At 33.5% G+C, this 27543-nt stretch overlaps 5 protein-coding genes and 1 pseudogene across 10 annotated transcripts; 1 reads left to right on the top strand and 5 right to left on the bottom strand.

Annotated features, from left to right (window-relative positions):
* Positions 1-66: 66 nt before the first annotated feature.
* On the bottom strand, positions 67-2609 carry LOC136778555 (saccharopine dehydrogenase-like oxidoreductase). Of its 2 annotated transcripts, none has more exons than XM_066735506.1 (8): positions 2346-2609; positions 1950-2132; positions 1684-1859; positions 1278-1594; positions 1054-1200; positions 883-973; positions 562-809; positions 67-485 (listed from the first exon to the last, which is right to left on the bottom strand). In XM_066735506.1, the coding sequence occupies exons 2-8, from the start codon at positions 2116-2118 to the stop codon at positions 386-388; spliced, it is 1248 nt and encodes a 415-aa protein (XP_066591603.1). In that variant the 5' UTR covers positions 2119-2132; positions 2346-2609; the 3' UTR covers positions 67-385. The 2 variants fall into 2 exon arrangements, with proteins under 2 accessions (XP_066591603.1, XP_066591602.1); XM_066735505.1 differs by having other exon boundaries at positions 1950-2187.
* A 270-nt stretch (positions 2610-2879) lies between these two features.
* On the bottom strand, positions 2880-15994 carry Chd1 (chromodomain-helicase-DNA-binding protein 1). 3 transcript variants are annotated; one of them, XM_066735159.1, is made up of 13 exons: positions 14625-15994; positions 12560-12672; positions 11619-11891; positions 10850-11038; positions 10591-10760; positions 10333-10496; positions 7242-10223; positions 6884-7003; positions 6591-6824; positions 6161-6481; positions 5588-6078; positions 5391-5504; positions 2880-4829 (listed from the first exon to the last, which is right to left on the bottom strand). In XM_066735159.1, exons 1-13 carry the CDS (start codon positions 14628-14630, stop codon positions 4619-4621), a joined length of 5388 nt encoding a protein of 1795 aa, XP_066591256.1. In that variant the 5' UTR covers positions 14631-15994; the 3' UTR covers positions 2880-4618. The 3 variants fall into 3 exon arrangements, with proteins under 3 accessions (XP_066591256.1, XP_066591255.1, XP_066591257.1); XM_066735158.1 differs by having other exon boundaries at positions 5588-6081; XM_066735160.1 differs by lacking the exon at positions 11619-11891 and having other exon boundaries at positions 5588-6081; positions 14625-15993.
* A 280-nt stretch (positions 15995-16274) lies between these two features.
* On the bottom strand, positions 16275-18340 carry Cdc37 (cell division cycle protein 37). The gene is made up of 5 exons (XM_066734859.1): positions 18173-18340; positions 17717-17850; positions 17194-17638; positions 16807-17112; positions 16275-16686 (listed from the first exon to the last, which is right to left on the bottom strand). The coding sequence occupies exons 1-5, from the start codon at positions 18203-18205 to the stop codon at positions 16486-16488; spliced, it is 1119 nt and encodes a 372-aa protein (XP_066590956.1). The 5' UTR covers positions 18206-18340; the 3' UTR covers positions 16275-16485.
* Positions 18341-18453: 113 nt separating this feature from the next.
* LOC136778212 (leucine-rich repeat-containing protein 47-like) lies at positions 18454-22008 on the bottom strand. 3 transcript variants are annotated; one of them, XM_066734855.1, is made up of 5 exons: positions 21907-21959; positions 20511-21718; positions 19961-20452; positions 19549-19876; positions 18454-19464 (listed from the first exon to the last, which is right to left on the bottom strand). In XM_066734855.1, exons 2-5 carry the CDS (start codon positions 21100-21102, stop codon positions 19251-19253), a joined length of 1626 nt encoding a protein of 541 aa, XP_066590952.1. In that variant the 5' UTR covers positions 21103-21718; positions 21907-21959; the 3' UTR covers positions 18454-19250. The 3 variants fall into 3 exon arrangements, with proteins under 3 accessions (XP_066590952.1, XP_066590953.1, XP_066590954.1); XM_066734856.1 differs by having other exon boundaries at positions 20511-21371; positions 21907-21953; XM_066734857.1 differs by having other exon boundaries at positions 18574-19464; positions 20511-20980; positions 21039-22008.
* A 551-nt stretch (positions 22009-22559) lies between these two features.
* Positions 22560-27376, top strand: LOC136778371 (uncharacterized; annotated as a pseudogene).
* Positions 24154-26166, bottom strand: LOC136778566 (uncharacterized). The gene is made up of 3 exons (XM_066735521.1): positions 25942-26166; positions 25520-25844; positions 24154-25430 (listed from the first exon to the last, which is right to left on the bottom strand). The coding sequence occupies exons 1-3, from the start codon at positions 26164-26166 to the stop codon at positions 24835-24837; spliced, it is 1146 nt and encodes a 381-aa protein (XP_066591618.1). The 3' UTR covers positions 24154-24834.
* Positions 27377-27543: the final 167 nt, after the last annotated feature.

Here is a 27543-nt window from a genome sequence, read left to right on the forward strand (position 1 = left end):
AAGGCGTTTTTTTTATAAAATAAGTCATTTAAAGTATAATGGTTCAACTTCAATAAAACATGCGTCTTATGACATAATAGGTATTTTATTTACACTTTACTTTAATTGCAATTCCCTTTTATTAATCAACGATAAAAAGCAGTTTTCTATAAAACTGTTAAATAAAATATTTGCTGCATTAAGAAAATTATATCATTTGATACAATACTTAAATGTTACATCCACCGTTTTTCAAATATTAACTTATATTATTTGTGACATTATTGTGCAAAAGCTAAACACTTTTATCATAGGTAATACCCATACTATATGTGTATAATTATTAATTAAATTCCAAAAAGGACGAATTTAATTCAAATATTACCATCAGATTAATCGGCGATTTTTACAGTTTTGAAAGAACTTCAAATGTCACTCCATTCTTGTTTAATTGTTCAATGTATGATGTTTTGCCAAAAGCAGCTCCAGGAGGTAAAACTCCTTTTCTGTAAAGATTAACATTAAATATTTTACATAGAGCACACAGATTATCGACATAATCGTTTCATGTAAATAACTTACTTCTTAGGCATTTTATCAGACTCATTCAAGATCATTATAGCCGACAGCATCAGCATTGTACAAGTAGCACCATAACCAGGATTAATGCCACTGACTTTTGTTACGACTTTTTTATCGTGAGATTTACCTTCGGACGAAATTTCTTTCCAACCTTGAGCTACGCAGGTTACTGAAAATTCCATACTTTCCATTTTTTCATCACTTGGACCCTCGTGACTTATTGCTCCAGCAGAAAAGAAACCAGGGTACTTTAAATAATAGTAAAATACTTTAATAATAAGTCAAGTGCTGTATTTTTAAAATGATAAAGCGGTAACGCACTTTTAATAATAAATTACGACTCCAGCTAAATTTGACCATTACTGAAAAAACTGCGCCCACCAAAATTGTACTGACTAACGTCCAGAAGGACCTTAACAGATATAAAGATATTGCTTTTAAACATAAAAATATTGACAATACTAACAAGTATTTAAAAAGATTCAAACTTACTTCAAAGTCATATAAGTATAAATCTGAGCTGGCCTCTGATTATATTCATTGTACAAAAAATTCTGGGTTCGTCGCACTACTGATCTATCCGCTCCAGGAAATTCTATTGACCATCCCGGAGAAATAGAATTTTTATGAACTATACACCTGCATGGTAAAGAAGGTATTATGTTTATTTAATTTATTAATATTACAAATATATTCATTAATGTAAAATTGTTAACCTTGGCTTTAACTTTGGTGTAAATGAAGGCAACTTTTCAGGATAAAGTTTCTGTCGCAAAGGTCTTAATTCACTTGCATTAGCCAAGCCATAGACAGCTGACTCCCAAGTTGCATAATGCAATGTTGGACCACTTGAGTTTTTTAAAGAATTCCAATTTAAGTATGTTTCAATACTATTCACTGTACCATCAAATACTTTTTGAGTGAAGATTACTCCAAGATCACAAGGAACGCTGTCAAAGCCACATGCACTTACAATGTAAATACCAGCATCTTGAGCTGCTTTATTATATTTTAATTGTATAGTTTCCATATACTGTAAAAAATCAGAAAAACACAAATTGATAATTAAATAAAATTTTGTCATTTGTTCAATAGTACAAAAAAGATATATGAAATTTTTACCAAAGGTTCTCCACTAACATCAACATGATTTGTACGTGTCTTCACACAGGCCTTTACAACTGGTTCTCCATAAAACTTATATGGACCAGAACAGTTTACTAATACTTTTGCTTGTTCTGTCATTTTCTCAAGAGACTCATTATCTTTCAAATCAGCAATTATAACAGGAATTTTTTCTAAAACATGCAGAATCATATTTCCCTAAGCAATTTTTTATACCATATCTATTACTGCTAATATGAAAATGCTTGTAAAACTGTATATACCATAATCTCCGGCAAATTCTTTCACAATTGCTTCGAGTGCTTCCTTTCTCCGTCCTGCAACTCCAAATGAAAACTTCCATTGTTTTGCTAAACGTGCAGCTTCTTTAACAGCATGCTTTCCAGTAAACCCAGTTGCACCAAAAATAATTATGTCCGTACGATTAGCCATTTTACCTTTTCCAGCTATAGAATAAATATGTGAAACAATTAAAACTCAGATGATTATTGCAATTTAATTCTGAAATCAATCAATATGTAAATTATTAAAAAGACTCTTGTGAAAACAATAAAAATGATCGATTAATCATATTTGACATAGATAAATAGTAAATTATAAGATAACTATTATTACTACGAACGAAATACAACAATAATAATTATTTCTATTTTTCATACCTTTAAGAATCAATTATAGATTCAATATTCTGCTTTAGTTTTAGTATCCACTTTGTTTTGGAGAAGACCGATTAACAGGTATATTTTTCTTTTTACTAACCACGAAATGAAACAGTGGTAAGCAATGATTTTAACTTTTCAAAAGTTCCGGATATTAATCAAATCAACAATGACAATTGTATAGTACTTGCGTATATTACGTACTTACTACTTCATGGCTATTTTGATATAATCGCATATTCACTGTGTTTTTCAAATTACATTCACTTTTGACCTTGTAAGTTGTACGTATACGCAGAGATCGATAATGTATTCTCCGTATCCTTCATACATTGATACAGATAGCTGTTTCTGTATTTTAATTTTAAATGCCTCTCTACAAACATCTCTTGTTTTAACGTATAGCTGTAATGCATTATCTTTTATCAGATAAAAAAATGTTTTCAAATTTTGTATTTATTCTTCAAAATAAAATATATATTTATGTTATTTATCACATTATAATAAATGAAGATATATCTTTAGTGTTTTAATTCCTTTTATTCTCTCTTAACTTATATTTACATTTTTCTCATAAACCGATGACGACCTTATTATCAGTTTTTAAGGAGTTAGAAATCCATCATGGTTGTTGTTAATTTAGAACTTATTATGGATACTAAAAAATAACATTAATTTAATAGATGTAGCATATTGAAAAGTGATGTAAATGTTCACAAATACTTTAAATGTAAAATCAGTTTAACATAATAATAATAATAATTTTTCATTATCTTGACGGAATCTTTTAAAATATACAAAAAACACGTGCGGAAGCACCCAATACGCGTCTGCAGAAATGCATAAATAAAATTGCAATTTTATCATAAAGTCCACTTTTCTATCGTCAAAAGGATCTATAAAATAATTTCGTAGTTTTTATTATCTATTAACAAGGGCGTAAGAATCAATGTACAACATAAGTTTGAAATTAAACGAAAAAAAATTGCATGACTCATGATGAATGAAATTACTGTAGTATAGACAATTCAGTACAATAAACTATTATGTTTTGCACTACTATATACAATATCTCACAAAATATTACGTAGAATATGAAGCTACAGTAGCAGTGTTAATGTAAAAATCTATTCTTCATCTCCCGTTATTTAGAAACTCGTTTCTCATGTAGGAAAAAAAGAGATCGAGATAGATTTTTCTTTATCACTTACAAGAATAAAATATCTAGTAAAGAAATATAGTATTTTAATAAATGTTTTGACTGTGTTCTATCATTAAATAACCGCTGATCGCAAATGCACGATCGTTTCTTGTATCTGCCATATTAATTTATGCCATTTGTATGAATCTTACAGAATAATGTAATTTATGTAAGACAATATTTGCCCGCATCAGGCATACTAAATATTTGTTTGGTTTAGTAATAAATCTGTATTACAATTAATATAAAAAAAAGAATTGAAAAGCATATTCAGCATGCCCGTAGTGAAAGAATTCTGATTTGAAATGGACAAATCGTGTACGTATAACTCGATTATACACATCTACACCAGATATGCTACATAAATATGATCGACGTGCACTTTGAAGCTATTTTAAAGGAAGGCATTCACTTTTTATAAATAATGATGTATAATGGATCAGTCACACAACAATACAGAACATACAGAGGCGTATTAATTCGGATTGACTGTACAGTTTTACAGGTTAAAGTATAATTTTTCTTATTAATTGCACAATCATAAATTTAATTCACTTCTATCAACATAAAAGCAATATCCTCCGAAAGTATAACGCATCAATCCTCCTCGAGGAAAAAAGTTTTTTCCTACAGGCTCTCTGTTTACTTAAAATTCGATTATAAACATATAAATCACGTACTGAGTTTTAAATAAATTTTACTTATAAAATGTATCCAGCATGCGCTAAGAAGATATTTTCTACCGTGTCATTTTTGCACAACCTAACTGCAATGGTTTTAATTGCAATGACCAGTATAATAACGATAGTACATTTCATTGCGTCTTAAGTAAATGTAGAATAGACTTTGTACATAGCTACAAATTGTAAGTGTGCAATCACAGGCAAACTGAGTACTGTATCTGGCGCTACGCCACGTGGCTTTCGTTATGAACACACAACGCATTGTTTGCTCTGTTCGCTAATTGCATTAACAATTGATCATGTGTTCTAATCAGGTAAAATAAAACGATGTCCCCATTTAATTACAAACGGTTAACGACACATTCAAGGACGGTGGCAAGAAAGGAGCACTAGGAGTTCGCGTTTGGCGGAGGAGGTCTTCTGTCATAATCTCGCCTATAGTCTTTATTTGGTCGCCAGTCGCTCGAATAATTGTCACCTGGGTAATTTCGACTTCTAAAATGACTTGGAGGTATATCAGACGGTGGATAATTACTACCACTACTCCCACTTCCATAACCAGGACCATACCCACCGTAACCTGGTGGCCCCGATGGATATCTGTAACAATCATTGAATTCGTGTGTAAACATACATTCATTGTGCCATATCTTAAGTTCTTAATGAGTGAAATGACTTAATTAACATGAAGTAATGTTTTCATCAAATAAAGTAATATATGAAAGCTAATCTATTTAAAGATAATGTTTGCATATTCTAGAGTTATTTTACAAAAATCAATACAGATATGAAAAAATTATTTTATTAATAAACTAAAAAACAACCATTTAAGTGCTATTAGATAATTCAGCTTTGTTATATATAAGATTTAATACAGGGTGCAATAAAAGTACAAAGCGTGTTAATTTCAGCTTTTGCCAAATTTAGGATATATTAGTTTATCTATAATAATTTCTGATGAAAAGTTGACATAAAGTTATGAATGGGGGAGGGGGGGGGGGGGGGATTAAATTAACTATACATTCAATTTCTGCAATTCCAATATCTATACGTTTCATATTTAAATATTTCAAGACTTTCATTATCAAATTCTGTTTTCAATTCGTGTTAATTGGATCATTTACTACACTAAGTCAATAAAAGATATTTAACAGAACAAACCTTCTTTTGTCGTTAATGTGCATACCGCGGTCGCGTTCTCTATCCCTATCTCGGTGATATCCACTGGACATTCTTCCGTACGAATCGAATCTATCACGCTTATGATCCACAAACCTTCGAATGAAAAAAATACGCTTTAGTCTATTACATATTTTTTACTTACATACATTTAATAGCGGATTTCTTATTTCACCTACCTTCCATCACGCATATCTCTTCCATCTCGCGGTGGCCAATGATCATCATCTCTATTACCGCTATAGTGACCACCTCCCATATTATATCCACCACTATCTCTTCGAATTCTTTCATCCTTTCCTCCGCTCAACCTGTCCGTACTACGATCCCCATGCATTCGATCCCTTTCCCTATCACGATCTCTGTCTCGTTTATTAGCTTCTTTGTGTTTTGAATCTTTCTGGTCCTTGTGTCTAGAAGTATCTCCAATAGTACCACCACTCGACACGTTAGACCCCGACGATATAGGAGTGATCGTTATAGCACCAATTGTAACCGTCGACGAGCCGCTCATATTACTAACAGCAGAGAGAGCTGCCAGATGTTTTTTGTTCGGTATACTAATATTGGAATTATCCTCTAAGTCATCACCTCTACGTTTTGAAATCCTGTCTTTGCCAATAGAGTCTGACATCTTATCGATATGTTTGTCGTAGGTTTTATCACCATGCTTCTGCCAATACAAAAGATTCTTTGACTAATATTAGGGGCTTTATAATATAGAGCGGGCTGCTGTTAGGAATTTATTTTACCTTAGATGCTATATCCTCTTTCTTCTCTGGGCTTGATGTCATACTCGAACTTCCATCGCTTTTTTTTGTCGCGTGTTTGTACAATTTGTACAATTTTTTAGCATCGAACTCGGTAAATTTAGATACGAAATACCATAAATTACTTCGCCATTCTTTAATTTGTTCCGGATCTCTATACTCTGATAGACAGGTATTGATCTGATTCCCTATTTGTACAAGACATTGTCGCGTGTGGGCTACTTGCTCTGCTTCGCTGAGTGATTGATCTGGTCGGTCCAAGGCTTTTAATGCTTTCTTTACTGGGCGCATCTTTTCCTTACACTGTTTAGCATAACATAAAATATAATATTTCAGGTTATCTGTTTTTACAAATTTCATATTCTATTATAATAAAAAATAAAAAATATATATAATAGTAAAATAAGCTGACCTCGTTAAATATTGATGGATCCAAATCACCAAGTACATCAAGCGCCCTTGGTTCATTATTAGCTGTAAAATGCATCGGTCCCGCTGCTTGTTTATTTTTCTTCACTTTCTTACTCTCTTTTTTCTCTTTCTTGACTCTCTTTTCTTTCTTTTTCTCTTCACACGGGTCCTCTACTTCTTCTTTTATTTCCTTCTTAATGACAACCTCTTCTTCTTTCTCCTTTTTTATAACAACCTGCGAATACAAACATTTATACAAAACATTAAAATGCAATCTATATTATGCCAACATACTTTTTCAACTTTAATTTTAGGCTTCTTATTTTCATCACCGGAACTGTCGTTCTCCTCAATAATTTCCTTTGTTATAGCTGTTTTCACTTCTTTAGGCTTTCGTGGCTTTCTTCCCCTTGCCTAAATGACAAGTATATTTTTATTAATACGAATTTTGTATGGTGTATGTTTTCTTTTACAAACAAAAATCGACATAAAAATAACAAAAAGAGGAGAGGAGGAGGACGTCACAAGGATTTACCTGGGAATGGAGATCAAGATTCATGATAGGGATTTCATTCTACACCACATACAAAATAAATGTGAATTGATGTAGCCAATTTAAGATGTAAAGTTTGATAAATAAAAAAAATCTTACCACTCCTAATTTTAGATCGGTTTGCTTCTTTAAAACTTTTAATAGATATTCTGCTCGTGCGTTAACACGTTTCCATTGAGTTTTATTTCCATTTGGATTAAATTTTTCGCTAAGCTTAAAATTAGGATCCATCGTAATAGCTTCCCAAGAGCCCATACCATGTTGATATATGCCTTTGAGAAGTTTTGAATCGTCTTCAATAGTCCATTCAAAATCAAAATTCGCTGGCTTCACTTTAATGTCAAGGTGCCAGTACGCTCTTTGATCTGGATCTTGTGGAAGCACTTGCTCCAAAGGTTCTAGTTCTCTCACAGCGGCAGAAAAAGATTTCGCATTAACCATAACACCTCCTAGTTTAAACGTAGGACCTCTCCCTCTTTTACGACCTGGACCTTTACCCTCTTCGTCTCCCGCTTTGTTTTCTTTAGCAGTATTTTCAAATTCAGCCCAACAAGCCTCGCACCTGGCCTTCAACTGCTCACCCAGATACTTTAATTCAGACATCGGTTTTTCTTGTAATTCAGCATCAGCTGCAATCTCATCTAGACGTTTCAAAGGTGCAGCAAATTTCTTGTAGCTCTTCACAAATCGACGAATTTCTACGTCAGTGAAGCTCTTGATATTTTCTCTTGGTAACATTCTTGGTCTGCCTCGTTTCTTCGGTCTCTCGTCATCAGTTCCCTCAAGGTCACTTCCGGAATCATCCCCTTCGTCGCTCTCATCATCCATTTCTTTCTTTCGTTTTCTTCCTTTTCCATCACCACTTTGATTAATTTGCTGTAATGTTTTTCGGCTCCTCGGAGGTAAGTACAAATCTTCCATTTCTTTGGATTTTTCCTCCTCCTCAACTTTTTTCCTAAAGTTCTCAGGTATAATCTCTGCCCAATCCTTGCTTTCATCATCATTATCATTGTACTGTACCACAGGTTCCGTTTCTTCTTCAAAAGCAGCAAAACTGGCCACTTTAAAAGCGGATAATAACTCGTCTCCCACCGTAGCAGGACCCTCGTCTCTCGTCTCAGCTCTCCTTAATATTTCATCGATATCACAAGTTGGTTCCTCATCACCATCCTCCTCGTCTTTAAACAATTCTTCTGCACCGAATTTCAAAATGGCATTCAAATCTTCCTTATTAAAGGGATTATTATTGGTCCCTGCATTCTTCTTGTCCAGAACAGTGCGTCCCGTGGTATCCATTCTTTGAATAACTAAATGATCAAGCACCATTTTCTGTTTGGCACGCTCAACAATTTCCTCTTCCACTGAATTCTTCGTTACTAACCGATAAATATTAACCTGATTCTTTTGGCCAATACGATGTGCCCGAGCTTGAGCTTGTAAATCGTTTTGTGGATTCCAATCCGAATCAAAAATAATAACAGTATCTGCAGTAGCCAAATTAATGCCTAGACCACCGGCACGCGTCGACAACAGAAAACAAAAATCTTGAGAGCCCTCAGCATTGAAATGATCCAACGCCTGTTTCCTCAGTTCACCTTTTATACTACCATCCAACCTTTGAAATGGAAAATGTCGTTTCTGCAGGTACTCCCCGAGTATATCCAGCATTCTAACCATCTGACTAAATATTAAAACTCTATGTCCTGTCTCTCGTAGCCTTATCAGCAATTTATCCAATAATACCATTTTTCCAGACCCTCGAATTATTTGCTGTAAATAATCTTCGTTACTTTCTTTCTTTTCACTTTCAGTAGGCTTCGTGAGGAAGGCATGATTACAGCACTTCTTTAACTCTATTACAATATTCAAGAAGGTCATCGTAGATCCTTTAACACCTTTGCGCAATGCATTATAATTCTTAGTTAAGATCCATTTGTAATATTGTTTCTGTAAAGACGTCATTTCTACGCGCAATATTTGTTCGACTTTGGCTGGTAGAGATTTTTCCACGTCTTTCTTAACACGCCTTAGAATAAAGGGCTCTAGTTGCTTATGCAATTTGGAATAACCCTTTTGCGCCGAATTATCGTGCTCCTTTTCAAATTCTTCCCATGATTGAAATTTGGCCGGCATTATGAAATGTAACAAGGCCCATAGCTCCTTCAAGCTATTTTGCAGCGGCGTTCCAGTAATTAATAGACGATGATTCGTATTGAAGTCAAAAAGTGCTTTGTACAATAAGGAATCATCATTTTTTAAACGATGCGCTTCATCTACTAACAGTGCGGCCCAATTTAAAGCCCCCAAAAAAGCTTTGTCTTTAAGTACGATTTCGTATGTTGTGAGAATAGCGTTGAATTTCAACCTTTTCGAACTATAACACCATTCGTACTCTCTAATAACGTTGCGCGACGTGACATCACCTAAATATGTAACGAAATTCATGTCTGGTGCCCACTGCGTCATCTCCCTTTGCCAAGATGTCATAGTGGACAATGGTACTACTAATAAAAATGGTCCATGGAGTTGATGAGTATGAAAAAGATAATAAAGGAAGCATATAGTTTGAATCGTTTTACCGAGACCCATTTCGTCAGCTAAAATCACACTATTTTCTTTACACCACGAGTGGATCATCCAGTTCAAACCGTCCATTTGATAATCCCTAAGGACTAGATCTTTTCCTAAGCCCATGTATTCGGGCTGACCTTTCACCTGATGAAATTTAGGTCTTGACCTAAGAACTTTACAATGTTTACTCGGAGTCCTTTTCGAATCTTCTCTATCCCGAAATTCCTTGATTTTTTCAGGCCACTTTTTAATTATCAAAGCCCCATCTTCCCATGTTGATTCTGCATACGGTAAACTCTCCCATTTACAGTAATAATCAGGATGATCAGAATCGGGCTTATTATATTCAGCGATAATTCTTTCAACATTATTATAACTTTTTAATAAATCTTGCTGGAGCTCCAATTGACATTCAAAATAGTCTATATCCTCTGGTCCCGCGTAATCTCTCCATTGCTTGATTTCTCTTTCACGTTTAACAAAATTATCTAGTTTTTTCAACCCTTTCACCTATGGAGAACCAATAATATCAGAATAAGCATTATAATTATAATCGCAATAAAGTATGATAACATTCATTGTCCATTATTGTTTATTTACAAGGATAAACCTGATTTACCTTTTGGGCCTTTAAAGATTCTTCCGATTCCCAAGTATTGTGTATGTGAGACCAGCCTTTCCATTTAATTAAATATTGAGTTTCCGTAACTTCGTTACTCAAATCTTCTGGATTAGGATCGCCATTTTCTTCAACGGCATAGACAGTAGTCACATTTCCCGTGACTGTAAATAATTAAATAGGAATAAAGATCAATATAACTTAAAAAATCATGGTTTCAAGACACAAATATTTGCTATGTTCTCCAATAGTATTTACCCCCTTTCTTCCCCTTCCTTTGTGCTAAAATTCGCTCTATTGTCTCTGCATTGTCAGGTTCCGTTGGCGCGTTCGTCGCTTCATCAACTTCAACCAAATCCTCGCTATCGGTTCTTTCATCGCTTTCCTCTTTATAGCTAACAGCGGTTCCTGTCCGCCTGGTAACTTGTCTGTTCCAATTAAAAATATTTACATTAGTCACTTTAATGAATTATAATCATGCAAAATACACAAAAATCCATGAACAAATGTTATTTACCTTCTATTGTCATCGCTATCGAAGGAAGAATTTTCAGAAGATTCCGATACGTGTTTTTTACGTAATCGTGATTTTTCCTTTGCTTTTTGCGCTGCGCGCCTGTTCAAAGATTTACTAGGTGGTGGTCTACTGCCCTCAGCATCATCCGATTCTGATTCCGAGCTCTCGGAATGCCATGAATTATGCGAGCTAAAAAAAGGATTTAATATTATCAGTCTGTTTACGATAAAATATTCCAGTGGTTCTCCACTTGGTTTACGTATTAAAAAACAAATATATAAAAAGTGCTATTTTTAACTTTCTATATTGCAATATACACAAAAGAAGGAAAGAAATAAAATTTTGTTAAGTGTTTCTAGGAGCAATTTCGTTACACACTCGTTAAATGCGTCAAACTGGAAAGGTATGAAAACAGTGCTAACTACATATATAGTGCAAGCATGTACACACTCACACAAGCACTTGTAATTTATTTTTAATGTGTTACAAAGTGTAAACGATAATTTGGAATGTTCGTTCCAAAATTGGTAAATCAATCACATCGCGATTTTTTGTAATCTAAAATCGATAATTACACGACTTATAAATTTCTAGAGTAGAATAATTTTACAAAATTCTGTGTGCACAGTGTTTGACATTAATTCCGGTATTTGACTGAAAGGCTAAACGGATAAGAATGCCAATAATAACAATAATAACAGCGTATACACCAGCAGTGTTTACAAAATAATCGTTACCCACGAACGAAATGTCATTATTCATCACCTACCTCTTTTTCTTAAGCTTTTTGCGACTATCGCTATCGCTTTCTCGTTGCGGTGCAAGCCTTTCCGGCTCCTTCCTCGAACGTCCAGATCTCCTGATGCCGTACATATCAGGATTCTCCTCCCATTCGCGACTCGAGTCATTTTTATGCTTAACTTTTGTTTCTGTGCTGTGATTCGAGCTTTTGCTCTGAAAGCTATCGCTTTGTGCAGGTGCATCGGATTTTTCAGAATCTGAGCCCGATCCGGAACCGGAACCACTCGAGGAGCTAGAGTCACTGCATTAGCAGTCGAAGGACAATGTTTTTCAATTCATTCATTCATTTTCTCACGTTACATCCATTTTGTTCTTTTACCCTTTTCTCTACTCAGTAGTACCTTGAAACGCATTCGATCTTTAACTTTTTCAATTGGAATCTTTAAATAAAATGTTCATAGATGATAAATAGCGCTTCTAGTGTGTATAAGACCGTTTTGGTCAGTTTTTCAAGATACTACATGTATTATTGCAAGTCATATTAAAGACAGGAAGCATCTTTTTATGCGAACATAAATTAAAGTTAAAAATATATATACGTTGATTATATCCAAGAGAATTGTCCAATTTACCGCTCCTCTACATTTAATATTCTATTTTTATTTTTTTTTAATAATATTCAATAGCAGAAATTTTAGCAGGTTACAACACAAAGTCAGGAAAAACAATGCAAGTTAGTGCTAGTTAAAGCAACGTCAGCGGTGCAATGTAGCAAATAGTAACACAAATGTTAATTTATTCTTAGATACCGGGTAATCTGGTACCTTTGTTTTAATTTTTGAATAAGAATGTAAGAGAGTTCCCATAATATATTTTATTAAAAATAAAAATAATAAATTGGAAAGTTTATATATAAAAGGAGTAATGAACATGAGTATAGGAAATTTATTCTTTTGTGTGGATACCAACCTTTCCGATCCTGAACCAGATTCTGAATTGCTTCCTGATGAAGAACTGTCGCTTTTACTCTCATTTTCAGATTCAGATCCAGACTCCTTGCCAGATTCAGATTCTAACGTTTTCTAGGAAGATAGTTACGTATATGAAACTAATTAAAACTTTAATTTCTATTACTCATTAGAATTGTGTTGTTTGGAATAGTATGCTTCTCAAGATAATAACTCTGACCTTTAATTATTAAATGAGAAAATTACATGTATTTACTTTAATATTCGAATTTGTTCTCTTTCAACATTCATGCTTTGTATGCACTAATCCTAACTCAGTTTATCAAGATTACTATAGTATTTTTTGATTAAAAATTATCATCCGCCATTTTGTGTATGTCGTATGCCACCATTTTATCAGGTATAAGAGAAAGCATAAAACTTAAAAACTGAAAGGTACTAAAAAGGTATTATAGGTATGATTTTAAATAATCCATTTTTTACATTAAAAACTACTTTAATTATTTTTATTAACCTTTTGATCCATTACATCAGAACCACTCTTATTTCATTAAATACATATCTAACACACAGATAAACGTACATAAAAATATTAATGCACTATCACAGATTTGCTTTTCAATAAATGCACTTCTTAAAAATCTTTACGTGTATTAAATATGATTTTAATAAAATGAAATCCTACATTTTAAAATACAGCTATTTTAAACTATGTTAACTTAAATATAATTTAGTAGAAACGATTAGTTTTTAATTCATTTAATAAAATTGAATCAAAAAGATAGGCACTTTTGGTAACACAGATTTACAACTAAAACCTGAATTAAATTAATGTAGGAAAGCCAGGGTTCCTTAATAAATTAGAGAAAGTTCGTCAGATATCTTTGTGATTTTGACAATAATTTAACAAAATCTTTCAATTTCTTGCGATTGCGATAACGTTGCTAAATACAGCATAATAGCAAATGTCTAATACGGTGTAAGTCATCTGATAGATTTGTTACTTTGATGGTTCACCACTGTTTCTCTCTTTTAGTATTGAATTTGTTGAGCAAGTATAGATATTTTATAGAGTTTTCGAACTAACAAATGATCCATATCTTTGCTCCCATTAATGAATATCTTGTATTCATTTGCAAGTATATTTTAACTTCTTCTTCATATTAGCTTTAATGGCAGGTCTCCTTTAATTTAAATAAATTTGTAAATGGTGCTAAACAGAACTTATCCAGACTTTTCCTAATATCTTAAATGAAATAATGAAGATTATAAGATATTTTCCAACACTTTTGTTAAAATACATGTTGCTTTGAGGAATCGCAAGTTAAAACTAAATTTATCACAGCTTTGGTGAAGTCGTATACAAAACGTAGAAATTATCTTTCCTCCAGAAAATTTTATGCATTAGTCATATATAATACTCTGAAGGAAATAATGTATTTTAAAGTTTGATGACATTTTCTTAATTATCAACATGAAACCATTGAAAATTCTGTGGTCTTTTGCCAGGAAAAGTTTCGATCATTACTTATATGAGCTATGTATCCCTATCTTTGATTAAAATTTACAAAAATGGGTCCATCTCAAATTTTCAAATATAGTTGGGCATGGATTGAAGGACAATATGAAGTTTTATTTTTAATAAAAATTAGAGCGGAACAAGGATATTTTCATTGATAAATGTCAATTTGTATGGATGTAAACAAACTTATAGGTTATTAAGAGATTGAAAACTATTCAAAGTTGTACAAAATTGTGGCTTAAGTCATACAAGTCCCAGAGCTCTAAAGAACAAATGGGCCCCGCCCTACCCAAAGAAATCCTGTAAATAAATCAGGAATCGGTATTTTAATTTTTACAACGTTTTTCTTGAGAACAAGGGTCTTAAACGCATGTGACTAAAGGTTTTATCCCTATTCCAAACAACATCACAATCATTGCACGTAATATAATTTGCACCAAAACGTTGGCAGTTGTGTCGTAATTAGAAAACAATAATAATTATTAAGAAAAAAGCTGTCAATGAAGATATTTAGACCGGATAATATTCGAACCCAAGCACTCACCTGCATCGTTCTGTCTACGCGTCGAACAAAGTATCAAAAAAAATCCACGCTAAACACAATTTCCCGCGAATTTAATAGTAAAACTCCCGTACACACACGTGTCTTTAATATTAAAGAAAACTTGATATACAGGGCCACGGCATCGTGCGAAATTATCAAATTTTCACGTACTATATGGATGATGGCTCGAGCTTGGCGGCCATTTTGTGGACTCCGCTCGTTCTTTCGCCCTCCCCGACCCTCCTCCCCTTTCCGTCATCTCGTAGCCTACCAAGCCCATCATGCAACGCGCGTCTAGCCCCCTTTCCCCACGACAATTACGCTCTCTACATTTCTACCACTTCTTATTCCTATTATTCCTTCTTACACCAAGCCTGAATGTCGCATTTTAAATACAATTGTTACTCTGTAATTAACACTTTTTTATGTATTTAACATATTTACCCCTCAAAACCTTCAACGAAACAGTTATTTAAATCGATCGGCCTATGACTGCGTTATTACGAGTACAAGGTGGTACATACTATAGTATAATAACAAGAGAACTCCCCGCTGCCGAACATGAAAACTAATATGCCTCATGAAACAGAAATAATCGGAAGACAGCCATTTTGATTAGCTTTAAAACTTTACCCAGAATGCACAGCGTAGTCTCCCTTTTCCCCATCTTCCTGCTTTTTATGCGCAATTAGACCATTTTTCTTATTAGCTACGACTTTAAAGCGATTGCCCCAATTTTTCACTAAATCTTGGTCTTTCCGCGTTTTACAAGAATCTGTATTTTAATGTAATTTATAGCTTTCTCGAACTGTTCAAAAAATCCTTAATTAAAGACATCCTACAATTGGAGTCATCGGGCAACAAAATCTTTTTGAAAATGACAACTTCCGATTCATTTTTGTTCCACTGTCGCGCAAAATATTTACCGTTATACATTTTTAACTAATTTTTGGCAGTGCTCTGTTGTAAGAGATATGTAACTAGTAAATCGAAACTCTTTTACATCACCTTATCTATCATCGCCACAGTTTGTATATCTCATAAGTGATTTCAATTTTTATATTATATGTATACGACTTCACTATGCGGTTTAACTACTAGAGAATTGTACAGAAATATATTGCGAAAATAGCTGTTTTTCATTAGACTGGGTATCTTTGCGAATGAAGATAATCGAATTTTAATTAACATCCAGAAGGATGTGTTGAAAAATTATTAGTCTTAATAAAGAAAAAAAAATTACCCTTTCCAATGAATACCAGCTTACATATCCGTATATGATGTGAACTAACGAAATATGACTGAAATGAAAGACGAGAAATATTACCCAAATGCCCGTAGTAGAACGTCGCAGCGGAAAAGGAGGAGAAGCCTTCTATTTCGATATACGATTACTACGCAGTTCCGGTGTAATCGATTCTCGAATCCTCAACAGTCCTCGAACAGCTCGAGCTAATATATATAAGCAAATATTTATAATTTAAAGCCAGAAGAGTATCAAAGATAGTTAAAGTACAAGTTTTAATTATTTTTTATCTCAATTAGCATATATTCAGAAACCCATTTAAACTATTAATTGAACATAAAGGGAGAAAAAATCTATAGTTAAATAAAATTAAATTTGACGATTTAACTGATTGCATATAGGAATATACTTATTTAAAATTTTTTAATAAAGAAATATTTGATATATTCGTTAACATTACTTTACATATAATTGATTTGCTAACCAAGACATTTTAAAACTAACAACTAGGTAATTTTCAACCTCTTAGGATAATCTTAATTTTGATAATGTATAATAATACCAAAATCTAGTAATGAAAGAGATACAAGGCTTTTTTCATATCAAATTGTTAAGTTATTCAGGACAACGAGTTTCTGTGGATTGATTATCTATTTCTTCCGTTGATTCTTCATTGGTTTTAGACTTAGCATCAGGAACCCATAATCCACTGTCAATACATCTTTTTATATGATACCGTGCTTCTTCTTCAGGCATAGTAGCTATGGTTTTTTGTAAAAGTGGTATGTCTTGTGCTTCAAAGCATTTTTGCAAAGGCTGTATTGAAAGAAAATAAAATAATTGTATAAGTTTGCTTGTGATGTAAGATAAAATGGAAACAACTGAATATTATATATTATGTTAAACCATGTTACAGTCAAAACTTATGTATTTTACCTCTGGAAGACTTTCAAATACTTCAACTGGATCTAAACCTCCAGGACCTAGACGTGCTTTTTTTTCTTCTTCTTCAACTTCTTTTAATGCCTCCTCCATTTTTTCAGCAGCTCTATTTCTTATTCTTTCTTTAAAGGATTTAAGCTCATCATCAAAAGCTTTTTTATAATCCACTTCAGCAATCTGAATGCGACTAAAGAACGAGCCAACGCATGCTCTTGGATCAATGTCCAATTGTTTTGATAGCTCCAGAATATATTGCATGCATATACATTGATGAGCTACATGCTCCATAAGATCATGTTTCTAAAAAAAAAAAAAAAAAAATTATGTAAAACAAAAAGTAATAATCATTATCAACTTCAAAATTGACATTAAATTTATCACCTCTTCTAACTCCAAATTAATGCACCAAATAACTAAATAATTTGCTGTATCTTCGCAAACTAATTGAGGATTTTCTAAGAGAAAAGCTTTACTGTCATCGTATTTTCTTAGCATTCCAAATTCTTTCAACTTCTTCTCATTATCCTTTATAAACTGCCTCATTCTTGATTCTTTTTCTTCATCTGATAAATTAAAGCCATCCTCCTTTCTAGCTGGTTTGCTGTTAATCAGAGTTTTTGTAAAACCATCTTGACCGATTGTATCTACATTCCATGGTGTTAATTTTTCCTTCTTTTTTATTTCATCTTCTTCTCTTTTAACATTTTTTTCTTCTTCTTCCAAATCATGTAATACTTTCTTTAATGCAGTTAAATCTGTAGAATCTGTCTTTTCTCTTTCCAACTTGGCCAGTTTTTCTTTCACATTTATCAACTTTTGCTTCAATCTAGAAAAAAAAACACATTTATTAATTATGTCTACATTGAAAATTATATATTATATGGAGTGTATGGCAATATCTTACTCTGCTTTCTTTTTTCCATGCTCTTCTTCTCTCCTCCTTCTTTCTTCCATCCTTTCCAGTCTTGCCTGATGTCTCCATCTGAATAATGAAGGCGTATCAATATTGGGATGTGTGTCATCTTCATCATCTGAAATCTAAGTAAAGTACCACTTTGTCAATTAAAACTAAATAAAACATTTAAACTAGAACTATTATTCTATTTAATTAAAATATGAGGTAATACAAATCTAAAGTAAAACCATGGTATTGAAGTAAATCAGAAATTAATATATATTTTGTATGTTTTTGTAAAAAAAGAGTAGGATACATAGAAATTATATACTTTTTACTAATTGTAATTGACTATTATACGTTAGAAACTAACATGCACAAAAAATGTCAAAATGTAAAATATTGGAAATTTATCCTAGAATTCTAGAAAATTCTATAAACAAAGTAAAGTAGTTTTCGACTTACTTCGATATCCTTCCATTTGCTATAATCAACCATTATTTATTTTTAAAAATTTCTCAATTACACAAATATTATTGTAAGATTGATCGAACTTCGCGAAGCGAAGCGAAGGTCGATCAAAATTATATGAAAAGCCTCCCTCGTATACATACGAGAAGATTACAATGTAGTACGTTTTGTACTCACTAGGTGTCGCAACATTTTTAAAAGAAAAAACTTACACCGGTATTTATTGTCCGGTATTCAAAAACGGAACCAAGCTCAGGCTTGATCGGTAAGATCTATATTCTACGTAACACATCTTATAGAGGTTTCAACTTTCAAGGCGAGCTTGAGCTCAATTTCCATTTATGAATATCAGTGTTGTGATCACATCAGATATGGCAGTCAGAAATTTCCTGATGCATTTATGGACGGTACCCTATCAAGGATATTTTTTCGACCTCTCCTCGTTTCGTTTCTTTATTTTATTTTATTATGTATTAGTATAACAAACCAATGAAATAAACTAATGTCATTTATGATGAAAAGACTGCCTAGTTACTCTAATCCCTAAACATTGGTCTAACATATACATATGAGGTCTGTTCTCGTTGCCTACACTTTTTACACTTTCTGCACTTTTTAGGGCAATTTAGGGTATCAACTTATACAATGGACAAAGAAAGAAATACGGAAAGTGTAGAAAGTGTTAAAAGTGTAGGCCAACGAAAACAGACCTATGTATATTGTTTGCGTTCACGCAATCTACCGCTTAGTAAACGCTGAGTAAAATACGCATCGTGATTGGTCAATTCAATGAAATTGCTTCAACATTTAGCGGCCCTGAACAAGACTGACTCTCTCATTAGTGCAATAAAGTAAACAAGTAGTTACTCTTTAATAGGTCATCACCAAAGCCCAATCAATTTAATAAAGTTCTGTTTAAACACAACCGTTAACTAACGTAAAACATGGTGAAATACGCTACAAAAATGAAAAATTTTTGCATTTTTTTTCTCATTGAAAATATTTACAGCTCTGGGCAGTTTTACCCATTGTAATACTCGCGTATTTGATAGAAACAATTATATAAACGTATTCAATCCTTCGATGTTTCGTACACAACTTTGATTTGTTCATCTTCGAAATTTAAGTCGGTCCTTGATGGGTACAGCAATTTCGTATTACCTTCCATATCAATCACTTTTACTTGTTCCACGATCAATGTATCGTTGCTATCGATTTCCTCCGAAATTTCTGATCGATGCGGTCCTAGCATCATCAGCTCTCTTAAAAGCTCATCCAAGACCGTCCTAAAAATGACGTAAAATTTTTAGTCTAAACCTTTTTATATTTGATTATTTATATTTTTTATTATCTATAAATGAATAATTTACTTGCAAATGTGAGTGGATACAGAACTAGTTACTTCTATCAACATGGAATCTGTCAGGCTTGACATTTTCGTAATATCGCTGTTTGTAAGTGGTGGCAGAGATATAATTATCCCTGACGAATCTGATAAGCAAGGCAAATTAGATTTACCATCTAGCAAATGTAAATACTTGTGAATACCGGACACTACGTTTCTCTTTTTTTCTTTTCTCAAATTTTCCGCCTCGCTTTTCAGTTTTGCTAAAAGCTCATCCGCTTTGCATGTTTTTTTACCGTTTAAAGGCTTTATCTCTATATCAGCCGGGTTTAGGGCCGTATACAGCAAATCACCTGGAAGCACGATTGCACATAATAACCTCTAACAATCAATTTTTATATCCATCTTACTTACACTGAACAAAAGTGAAAACTTACCAGACGGTATTAATTTCAAATCATGCGTAGCAATTGCTGCCGATCTTCTTTTATCGCATATCCCATCGTGCAATTTCGTTTGTAATTTAATAAATTTTTTAAAATTATCGTCCTTCAACGAAACGTTCCTCACTATGCATCCAGCAATGAATGGTCGTATTTTTTCTACGCTCTCTCCGATTTTTATCGAGAGCGTATTTGATCTTTTTACTTTTATTATGTACTTTGACTTTTCGTCCATTGAAGTATCCTCGCCCCCAACCCTGCTCTCGTTCTTCAACATCTTTTCTTCCAGTTTCTCCTCATTCTCTGATATCCTTTCATTGGTGTTTCCGGTACGAGCACTTTTCCCGCAATGCGACTTAGCATATTCTAAAATTTGCTTTGTACGACACTGCTCCACCAATTTTTTCAATCGATTATCCTTCAATTTATTTCCCTTTAAATCCAACTCCTTCAGTCTCCTGCAATTCGCCACTTCGACCGGTATTTCTGCAATTCGAAAATGTCGTTAATTTACCAATCTTATCCAATTCTTGAATTTTCTTACCTGACACTCTGTTATCACTCATGTTCCAAATTTTCAATGATTGTAGACAACTGATATCATTAGGAATTGTTTCAATCTTGTTGTGGCTTATATCCAATTCTGAAAGATGCTCTAGCTCAGCATAACAAATATCTGGGAAGGTCTCCAAAAGATTATGTGATAAATTTAATATGCTTAAGTTTTTATTTTTCTTTTGAGCAGGAATGGCTTTCAACTTGTTGAAACTTAGATTAAGACTTGTCAACTCAGGAAGATTGCCTACCGCTTCTGGAAGCATGGTCAGTTTGTTCCTTGAACAGTCCAAGACTTTTAATTTTGTCAGTTTTTCTATGGATGTTGGAAATGTTTCAATCTCATTTGAATAAAGTACCAGACTCGTTAGATTGACAAGCATCTTGATGTCATCTGGTACTTCTCGAAGACAAGTCTGATTAATATTCAGATAATTCAGATGTTGCAGATCAACAAACCTTGTAATTAAATCATTAATATATTTGGATACTTTTGAACCTGACAGTATCAACTCACGCTTCTTCTGTTTAATAGATATATCAATCTCGTCCAAGTGCGACGAACAATTCGCCATTATCATTTCGTTTATTACTCTATTGTAATTTACTATACAAACAATATTCACTAATCCAGTTCATTCAGCTGGTTTTCTTAGGTTATGCTACATGTGATGTGTGTGGCAAATGACTCACAAGTACTCACACAGCATCACACAGCTTTAGTGTCCACGTAATTCATAATTTACCCGCATCATGTCGTTACTCTCGCGACTCACAAAATGGATTCCATTTTCACTTGGCAATCTACCCCCACTCTTTCTGACTCCGTTTCCTCCAACCGGTTCAACCCCTGTTTGTCAGAGCTCGAATTTACAAACCAAACTAAGCTCGAATTTCAGCTTAGAAATTTTTCAACACGAAAACCGAGCTTAGCACTGTATTGAAGGTTAAGGGGCTAGACTAGTTTCTCACTTTCAAAAAATCGATTTTTTTGCATATTTCGATAGTATACTATTCCAAGAATAATTGCCCAAAGTTTTATAGTCGTGTTGTAAATACTTTCCAAATGGAAGCATTATTAGGCGAAGCTGACCCTTGACACTCGGCGACTGGGTGGGGCGCCGAGCAGCTCTGCTTATTATTATTGTGCGCCGAAGGCATTATAAACCAAATAGACGTTACAAAGCGGTCGGGTACCTACATGGGGAAATTCCCAAAACAATAATATAAGATATAGTTTCGTGGAGAGCAGTTACAACAAGACACTGGTAGAAAAATCGCTCCAAAGCCGGTGTACACGAAACGTTCGCTTCAGTTCTCTTTGAGCAGAGGTCTAGGGCATATCGTTGCTGCAACAAGTGAAAATGAGTGAGAAAACTCCTTACCCCAATCAGAAAGGCACGAAAGAAACCCCATTGCGCAGATCTTCGAGTAAGAAAAGAAGTTTCCACGGGAATCGACATACGCTGGAGCAGTCAATGGAGTACACAAGTGCTACTGCCAAAAAATTGGCGCGTAACGAGGACGATGAGATTATTATAGATAATACTCATGGCTATCGTATCATCGAATTTTTCTCCGTCTTTACTGCAATCAGCAACATATTGATTTGCAAGAATTGCAAAACAAATATAAAGTTTAATGACTAGGATTAGGTTTTAAAATTACCTTGTTATGCATGTCAGTGTGGTGTGTCCTACATCGAATCTGGTCCGAAGAGTGGAAAAGCCTATGATATAAATCGACGTATAGTACTTGTAATGCGGCTTTTAGGAATTGGAAGAGAAGGTCTGAGTCTTTTTTGTGGCTTGATGGACATTGCAAAAACTTTTTATGCGAATACCTTCGAAGGCTGTTTTAAAAATGTTTGGACAGCGGCAGAGACAGTGTATAAATCATCCATTAAAAATGCTGTGAAAGAAGAAAAAGAAAAAACGTTGGACGCTTCCGAGGATGGTTTAACAGTTTCCGGAGATGGTACGTGGAAAAAACGCGGATATACTTCGCGATACGCTCTGATAATTCTTGAAGGATAATATAGTAATAAAATTATCGATACGTCAGTGAAATCGACTTATTGTAAAGCGTGTGAGTACTGGATGAAAAAAAAAAAAAAATGAGGAAGATAAAGAAGCATATGAAGAATGCCTTTAACTGATCATAATTGCCAAAATAATCACGACGGATCGGCTGCAAAACTGGAAGTCAACGGCATAAAGGAAATTTTCGGCCGCTGGCTCGAAAATTATGGTATCAAATATAGACGCTACATCGGTGACGGAGACAGTGCTACTTTTAAAAGTATTTTAGATATGGATCCGTATATATGACATGCCCGTTGATAAGCTAGAATGCTATCTACACGTGAAGAAAAGAATGGGCACACGATGCCGAAATGAAAAAAAGGAAGTGAAAGGCTTAGGAGGAAGAAAGAAAAATACAGTAAAATTAACTGATAAAATCATAAATAAACTCAAAAAATAATATTATGGTTTGGCAATAATAAGGCATCAAGATAATGTAGATAAAATGTATAAGGAGATTTGGGCTACATATTTTCATATGGGCTCGACTGAAAAGAATTCACAACATCAAAACTGCCCAGCCGGCGCGGATAGCTATGGTGTATATATCGCCGAGCGGAAGCTGAAGGACTCGATATGCAAAAATTCAAGCACGATTATCTGCCATTAGATCCAGAAGTTTTAAAAGTTTTACATCCAATTTATACGGATCTATCGAAAATGGAGATGCTAAACAGATGCAAAGGGAGTTAAACGCAAAATAATAATGAAAGCTATTCGTTGCGTGCGTTTGATGGGAGGGGATAAGAAAAGCGATCGGAGTGCCCATGGTGGCGTATTGGAGTTATAGCTCTTGGATAATTTAGGGAGTTTGAATTTGAAATGTGAATATAAGTAGATTATAAATTGTTATAGTTTTGGGTATTATTGCAATTGTGTATCAAAATTTTAAAAAGAATGGGTCACTCTACTTGTTGCGTTGTTAACTGTAAAAACAACGGTATCAATAGCCAATGCAAATTTTATTCTTTCCCTACAAGTAAATGTAGAATTGATCAAAGGAGAAAATTTCAAGTAATTGACATTACATTTTCTTGCATGGTAATCAACAACAGGTACGCTTGCAAACTTTATTGGACACTTAAATTCGACTATTTTAATAGCATAGCTATTCTTCACAACAATACCATCTAAACTGGCACAAAGCCATGGTTGTTTCTCACTGATAATAGTGCCAACTTTTTCCACATTTGTATCATACAAACTTTCATACCCTTTGACAGCGTGTGGCTCATTCTTTATCCCACACCGCAAAGCTGGACTCTATTTTTTTTGGAAACATCATTTTTTATACTAATTTTTCAATCGATTTCTTTGGTCGACTCTTAATTTCATGTACATTTTTACTGGCAGATATTCGTAAATTTCTAATTTCAAACCATTTACTACATCATGATTGTTCAACAGTATCACAACATATTCGAATAATATCTCTTCTTGATTTTATAATTTTGTTATCATAAAAATCTTTTATTTCTTTTTTAATAATCTGTGTATTCATATAGATTGGTCGTCTTTCGCAAACATCAAAAAAATAATTTAAATAAGACGTGCATTCTTTTTCTCGAATTATAATATTAACAGTTTTAAGGATTGATTCTATCAACAATTTAAGGGGGTATCCTGCTTTGGAAGGCCTAAAAAACCGTTTTTTAGGGAATTTTTTTAAGATAGAAAAAAATAACCACCTCCAGCGATCTTTCAGGAATATTTTAGTATATAATTGAACATTATAAAAAATTTTTTTTAAAGAAAAATATCAAAATGCAGCCGATTATTATACACATTTGTTGGGCTATCCGTAATCCGAGTCTTCTGTTAGCGGGAGTGATAGAGCTCTTAATTTTGATCTGAAACAGAAAGCCAAAAAAATATTTCATTTTCATACATGTATTTTCTATTTGAACCAAGAAAAATCCGAAGAAATGGTAAAATTTGAAATTTTTTCCGAATTTGAAGCAAAAAGTGCTTTTTACGAGAAAAAAAATCTCTTCAATGTGCTGAAAAAGTCTTTTAGAAATTTATTTCCAAAAACCTTTTTAGTTCATATAGAAGAGTAGATAAAACTGAAGCTAAAAAACTTCGGATCGTTACGATGGCTTATTTATTTTTTTTGCAAACACGCCCGCCAGTTTAGAAGAAGTGGACAAACGAAAACTCGAGAAAAAGCGCTTTGAAGTTTATGAACTGGAAAAATGTTAATTTTCGACTACTTACGACAATAATTCGCTAATCAGCTATTCCTGCGCCATACAATTGACCTTCAGCTTCCTCATGGAACTCATTTTGTTGAAGTTGTTCAAGTCTACGGGCCGTACGAGCTTCCTTATTGGAAAGAGACGAACGTCGTCTTTCTCGTTCAATCCGTTGTATGTCGACATTATCCGCAAACATTTTACATTGCTGGCCAATTTTCAAATTGAGTAATTGCATGGTATGCAGAACTGCTGAATATCCTCCATTGAACATTCCTGCAGCCATATACGCAGCAATTTCTACGATTTTTTTACCAGAATTGAGATGTTTCGGAGTTATGTGCCAGACAGTGGAGTTGAACGATTCGTTCGAATTTTGCGTGTGTCCACCTAAGCATCGCGTCATGAGATCGTCATTCGAAAGTTCTTCGTAGATTGGACGAATATGTTCCTCCACTTTTTCGTCAATCAATCGAGCAGAATGTTTGAAGGATGCAAGACGATGACGAGGGGAGGAGCGCGTAAGTTTCAGTCTGACCGAGCACTGGCACTTGCTCGATGCCCCGCTGCGTTTAGTGCTGTATCTTCGGAAATACTGCGAATCCGACTCTATAACTTCGGATATATGTTCTTATACATATAAGGAATAGATTTAAGCAATAAAAAAATCGATTTTTTGAACGTTCTAAAGCAGGATTCCCCCTTAACATGTTTGTCACTTGCATTTTTTCTTGACTCAATTAAGATAGCTCTCAGTGCAGAAGATTCTTTTAATTTAGAAATATCCATATTATTATATTGCTTTCTATTAATATTTATAATACTTTTCGATGGAAACATTTCAAAAAAGTATTTTCCTTTAGCATACTTTTCATGTGCAAATTGTCGAGTAGTTGGTTTTCCCCACTGCTGCTCAAAATCAGTTTTAGATAAACTTTCGTTATTATTAACATAATGTATCAATGCTGCAACATGTTTACACTTCTTACTTTGACCGTAAACACAAGTGCAAAATACATTTGTCACATAACGATTATTATCAATCTGTAAAAATGGTTTAAATTACAGATAACACATGCTTTTCTATAAAACTAAAGATTAAGATGATTGATTAAAAAACCTAATTAAGTTTCAATCTAACTTGAAATTTATATACACTTAGCTTCGTAGTGTATGGAGTAGCTGCTACAGATGCTTGTCGAATAATTTGAGCTTGTATAAGAAAGCTTTGTCCATCCATTCTATGCTCTTCAGTATTACAGATATGCTGAGCATTGAACAAAGCTTTTCCCTTTTTAAATGTTTCTGGTTGAAAATTAATGTCATGAGTAATACGTGGAAAGCCAGTTTTAATAATTACATCCATTGCCTAATGCAAATTTATATATAGTTAACCTAAAACATAGAGATAGAAAAAAGAATTACACGCATACCATTTCTCCTTATTAATTAACAAATTTTACATTTCCTTTACGATTTATAAAATATTTGCGTGTGTATTAAATCGAAACCATTAATTTAAGTTTTGCCAAATTAACCTCTAAATAGAAAAATTGAAATTATATTTACTTCCTCTTCTGTTTGTTATACTTTTATTCACACTAATAAATACATTGTTTCAAACTTTTCTGCTGCTTGATATGAACCATCATAATATTACTATTTCACGTATAAAATTATAAAATACAAGTAATTAAAGGAATAACTATAGGATATTTTTCCAAGAGCTATAACCATTTCTAATCACCAGAGGCCGCCAGCATATATGCACAGACCCATATCTTTGTTCCAAAACATCTACACAGTGGTTTAAAAACCATAGAATTGGCCAATTTTTTTGCAACGGGTATCTTCAATGATGGCATGAAATCCATCTTAAGAATATTTAGAATAATGGGTATAATTGTTGGCCCCTGCGCGAAAGAATATACCAAGAATCGCGACGCGGCGCATATGAAGCTAGCTGAGAAAAGGTGCGAAGAGACTTCAAAGGATGCTCGGACATCTCATAGAAAATCTACATCTGAACAGCAGCACTTCCTAGAGCAAGAGGAAGGCGAATTATATGGCGCTGGAATTACAGAATAACTGTAAGTATGAAAAATTTAATTTTATAACACAAAAATCAATAGTCCAAACTTTAAACGCGTTTTTCTCAAAACTGCATTTTCAAAAATGGCTGCAGCCCTAGCTCAGAGAAAAATTAAGATATCCTTTTGAAATTTTAAACGAATATTCATAACTTGTTTTTACATACTGTGAACTAGTATCTTTTTGATATTTAAACAATTGCCAATTTCCCGAGCAAAAAACGAGCGTATTTTTTTAAAAATGGAATTTTTTTCCAAAACAGTGCCATTTTGTTAATTTTTAATATTTTTAAAATATCCTAGTTCATGGTACAAAGAAACTCATCTAGTTTAACGTCCAATTTTTTTTTTCAGATCCGTGTATCCTGAGGACCTCTGCAGCTGCAGCCGATTGACGACCTCGATTATGAAGGATTCCATTGCGTAGCGCATAACTCGGCTTAGAGTCGATATTTTTGATCGAAATTTTTTGTGTTTACTTATTAGTAAAAGTGTCTGAATATATTCTCCAAACCTAAAAATATTTGTCTGCTTCGTTTCTTTTTTTAAGCCCTGGAAAATAACCTTCTTTTCAGACCCAAGAAACTAGTCTAGCCCCTTAAAGTGAGACAATTAATTTTAGCTAAGACCGTGCTAAGCTTAGATGAATTGCT

Source organism: Prorops nasuta, unplaced genomic scaffold, assembly GCF_024137725.1.
Source record: "Prorops nasuta isolate Cenicafe-Biocafe unplaced genomic scaffold, Cenicafe_Pnas_1.2 PNAS00014, whole genome shotgun sequence".
Lineage (NCBI taxonomy): Eukaryota > Metazoa > Arthropoda > Insecta > Hymenoptera > Bethylidae > Prorops > Prorops nasuta.

Coding starts and splice junctions, on each gene's coding strand:
- Chd1 (XM_066735158.1), bottom strand. Junction 6,825..6,883: donor CTAAAATTAAAGTTGAAAAA/GTATGTTGGCAT, acceptor TTGTATTCGCAG/GTTGTTATAAAAAAGGAGAA. Junction 6,482..6,590: donor ATCCATCAATATTTAACGAG/GTCAGCTTATTT, acceptor TATGCTAAACAG/TGTAAGGAAAAGATGCGCCC.
- LOC136778566 (XM_066735521.1), bottom strand. CDS start 26,166: ATGGATGTAATTATTAAAACTGGCTTTCCACGTATTACTCATGACATT. Junction 25,845..25,941: donor TAAGTGTATATAAATTTCAA/GTTAGATTGAAA, acceptor CCATTTTTACAG/ATTGATAATAATCGTTATGT. Junction 25,431..25,519: donor TGAGTCAAGAAAAAATGCAA/GTGACAAACATG, acceptor TATATGTATAAG/AACATATATCCGAAGTTATA.
- Cdc37 (XM_066734859.1), bottom strand. CDS start 18,205: ATGGTTGATTATAGCAAATGGAAGGATATCGAA. Junction 17,851..18,172: donor GCAAATGGAAGGATATCGAA/GTAAGTCGAAAA, acceptor TACTTTACTTAG/ATTTCAGATGATGAAGATGA. Junction 17,113..17,193: donor TTAATTTGGAGTTAGAAGAG/GTGATAAATTTA, acceptor TTTTTTTTTTAG/AAACATGATCTTATGGAGCA.
- LOC136778555 (XM_066735506.1), bottom strand. CDS start 2,118: ATGGCTAATCGTACGGACATAATTATTTTTGGTGCAACTGGGTTTACT. Junction 1,860..1,949: donor AGAATTTGCCGGAGATTATG/GTATATACAGTT, acceptor TGCATGTTTTAG/AAAAAATTCCTGTTATAATT. Junction 1,595..1,683: donor ATGTTAGTGGAGAACCTTTG/GTAAAAATTTCA, acceptor GATTTTTTACAG/TATATGGAAACTATACAATT.
- LOC136778212 (XM_066734855.1), bottom strand. CDS start 21,102: ATGATAATGGCGAATTGTTCGTCGCACTTGGACGAGATTGATATATCT. Junction 19,877..19,960: donor TTTGAAATTAATACCGTCTG/GTAAGTTTTCAC, acceptor TCGTGCTTCCAG/GTGATTTGCTGTATACGGCC. Junction 19,465..19,548: donor GTATCCACTCACATTTGCAA/GTAAATTATTCA, acceptor CGTCATTTTTAG/GACGGTCTTGGATGAGCTTT.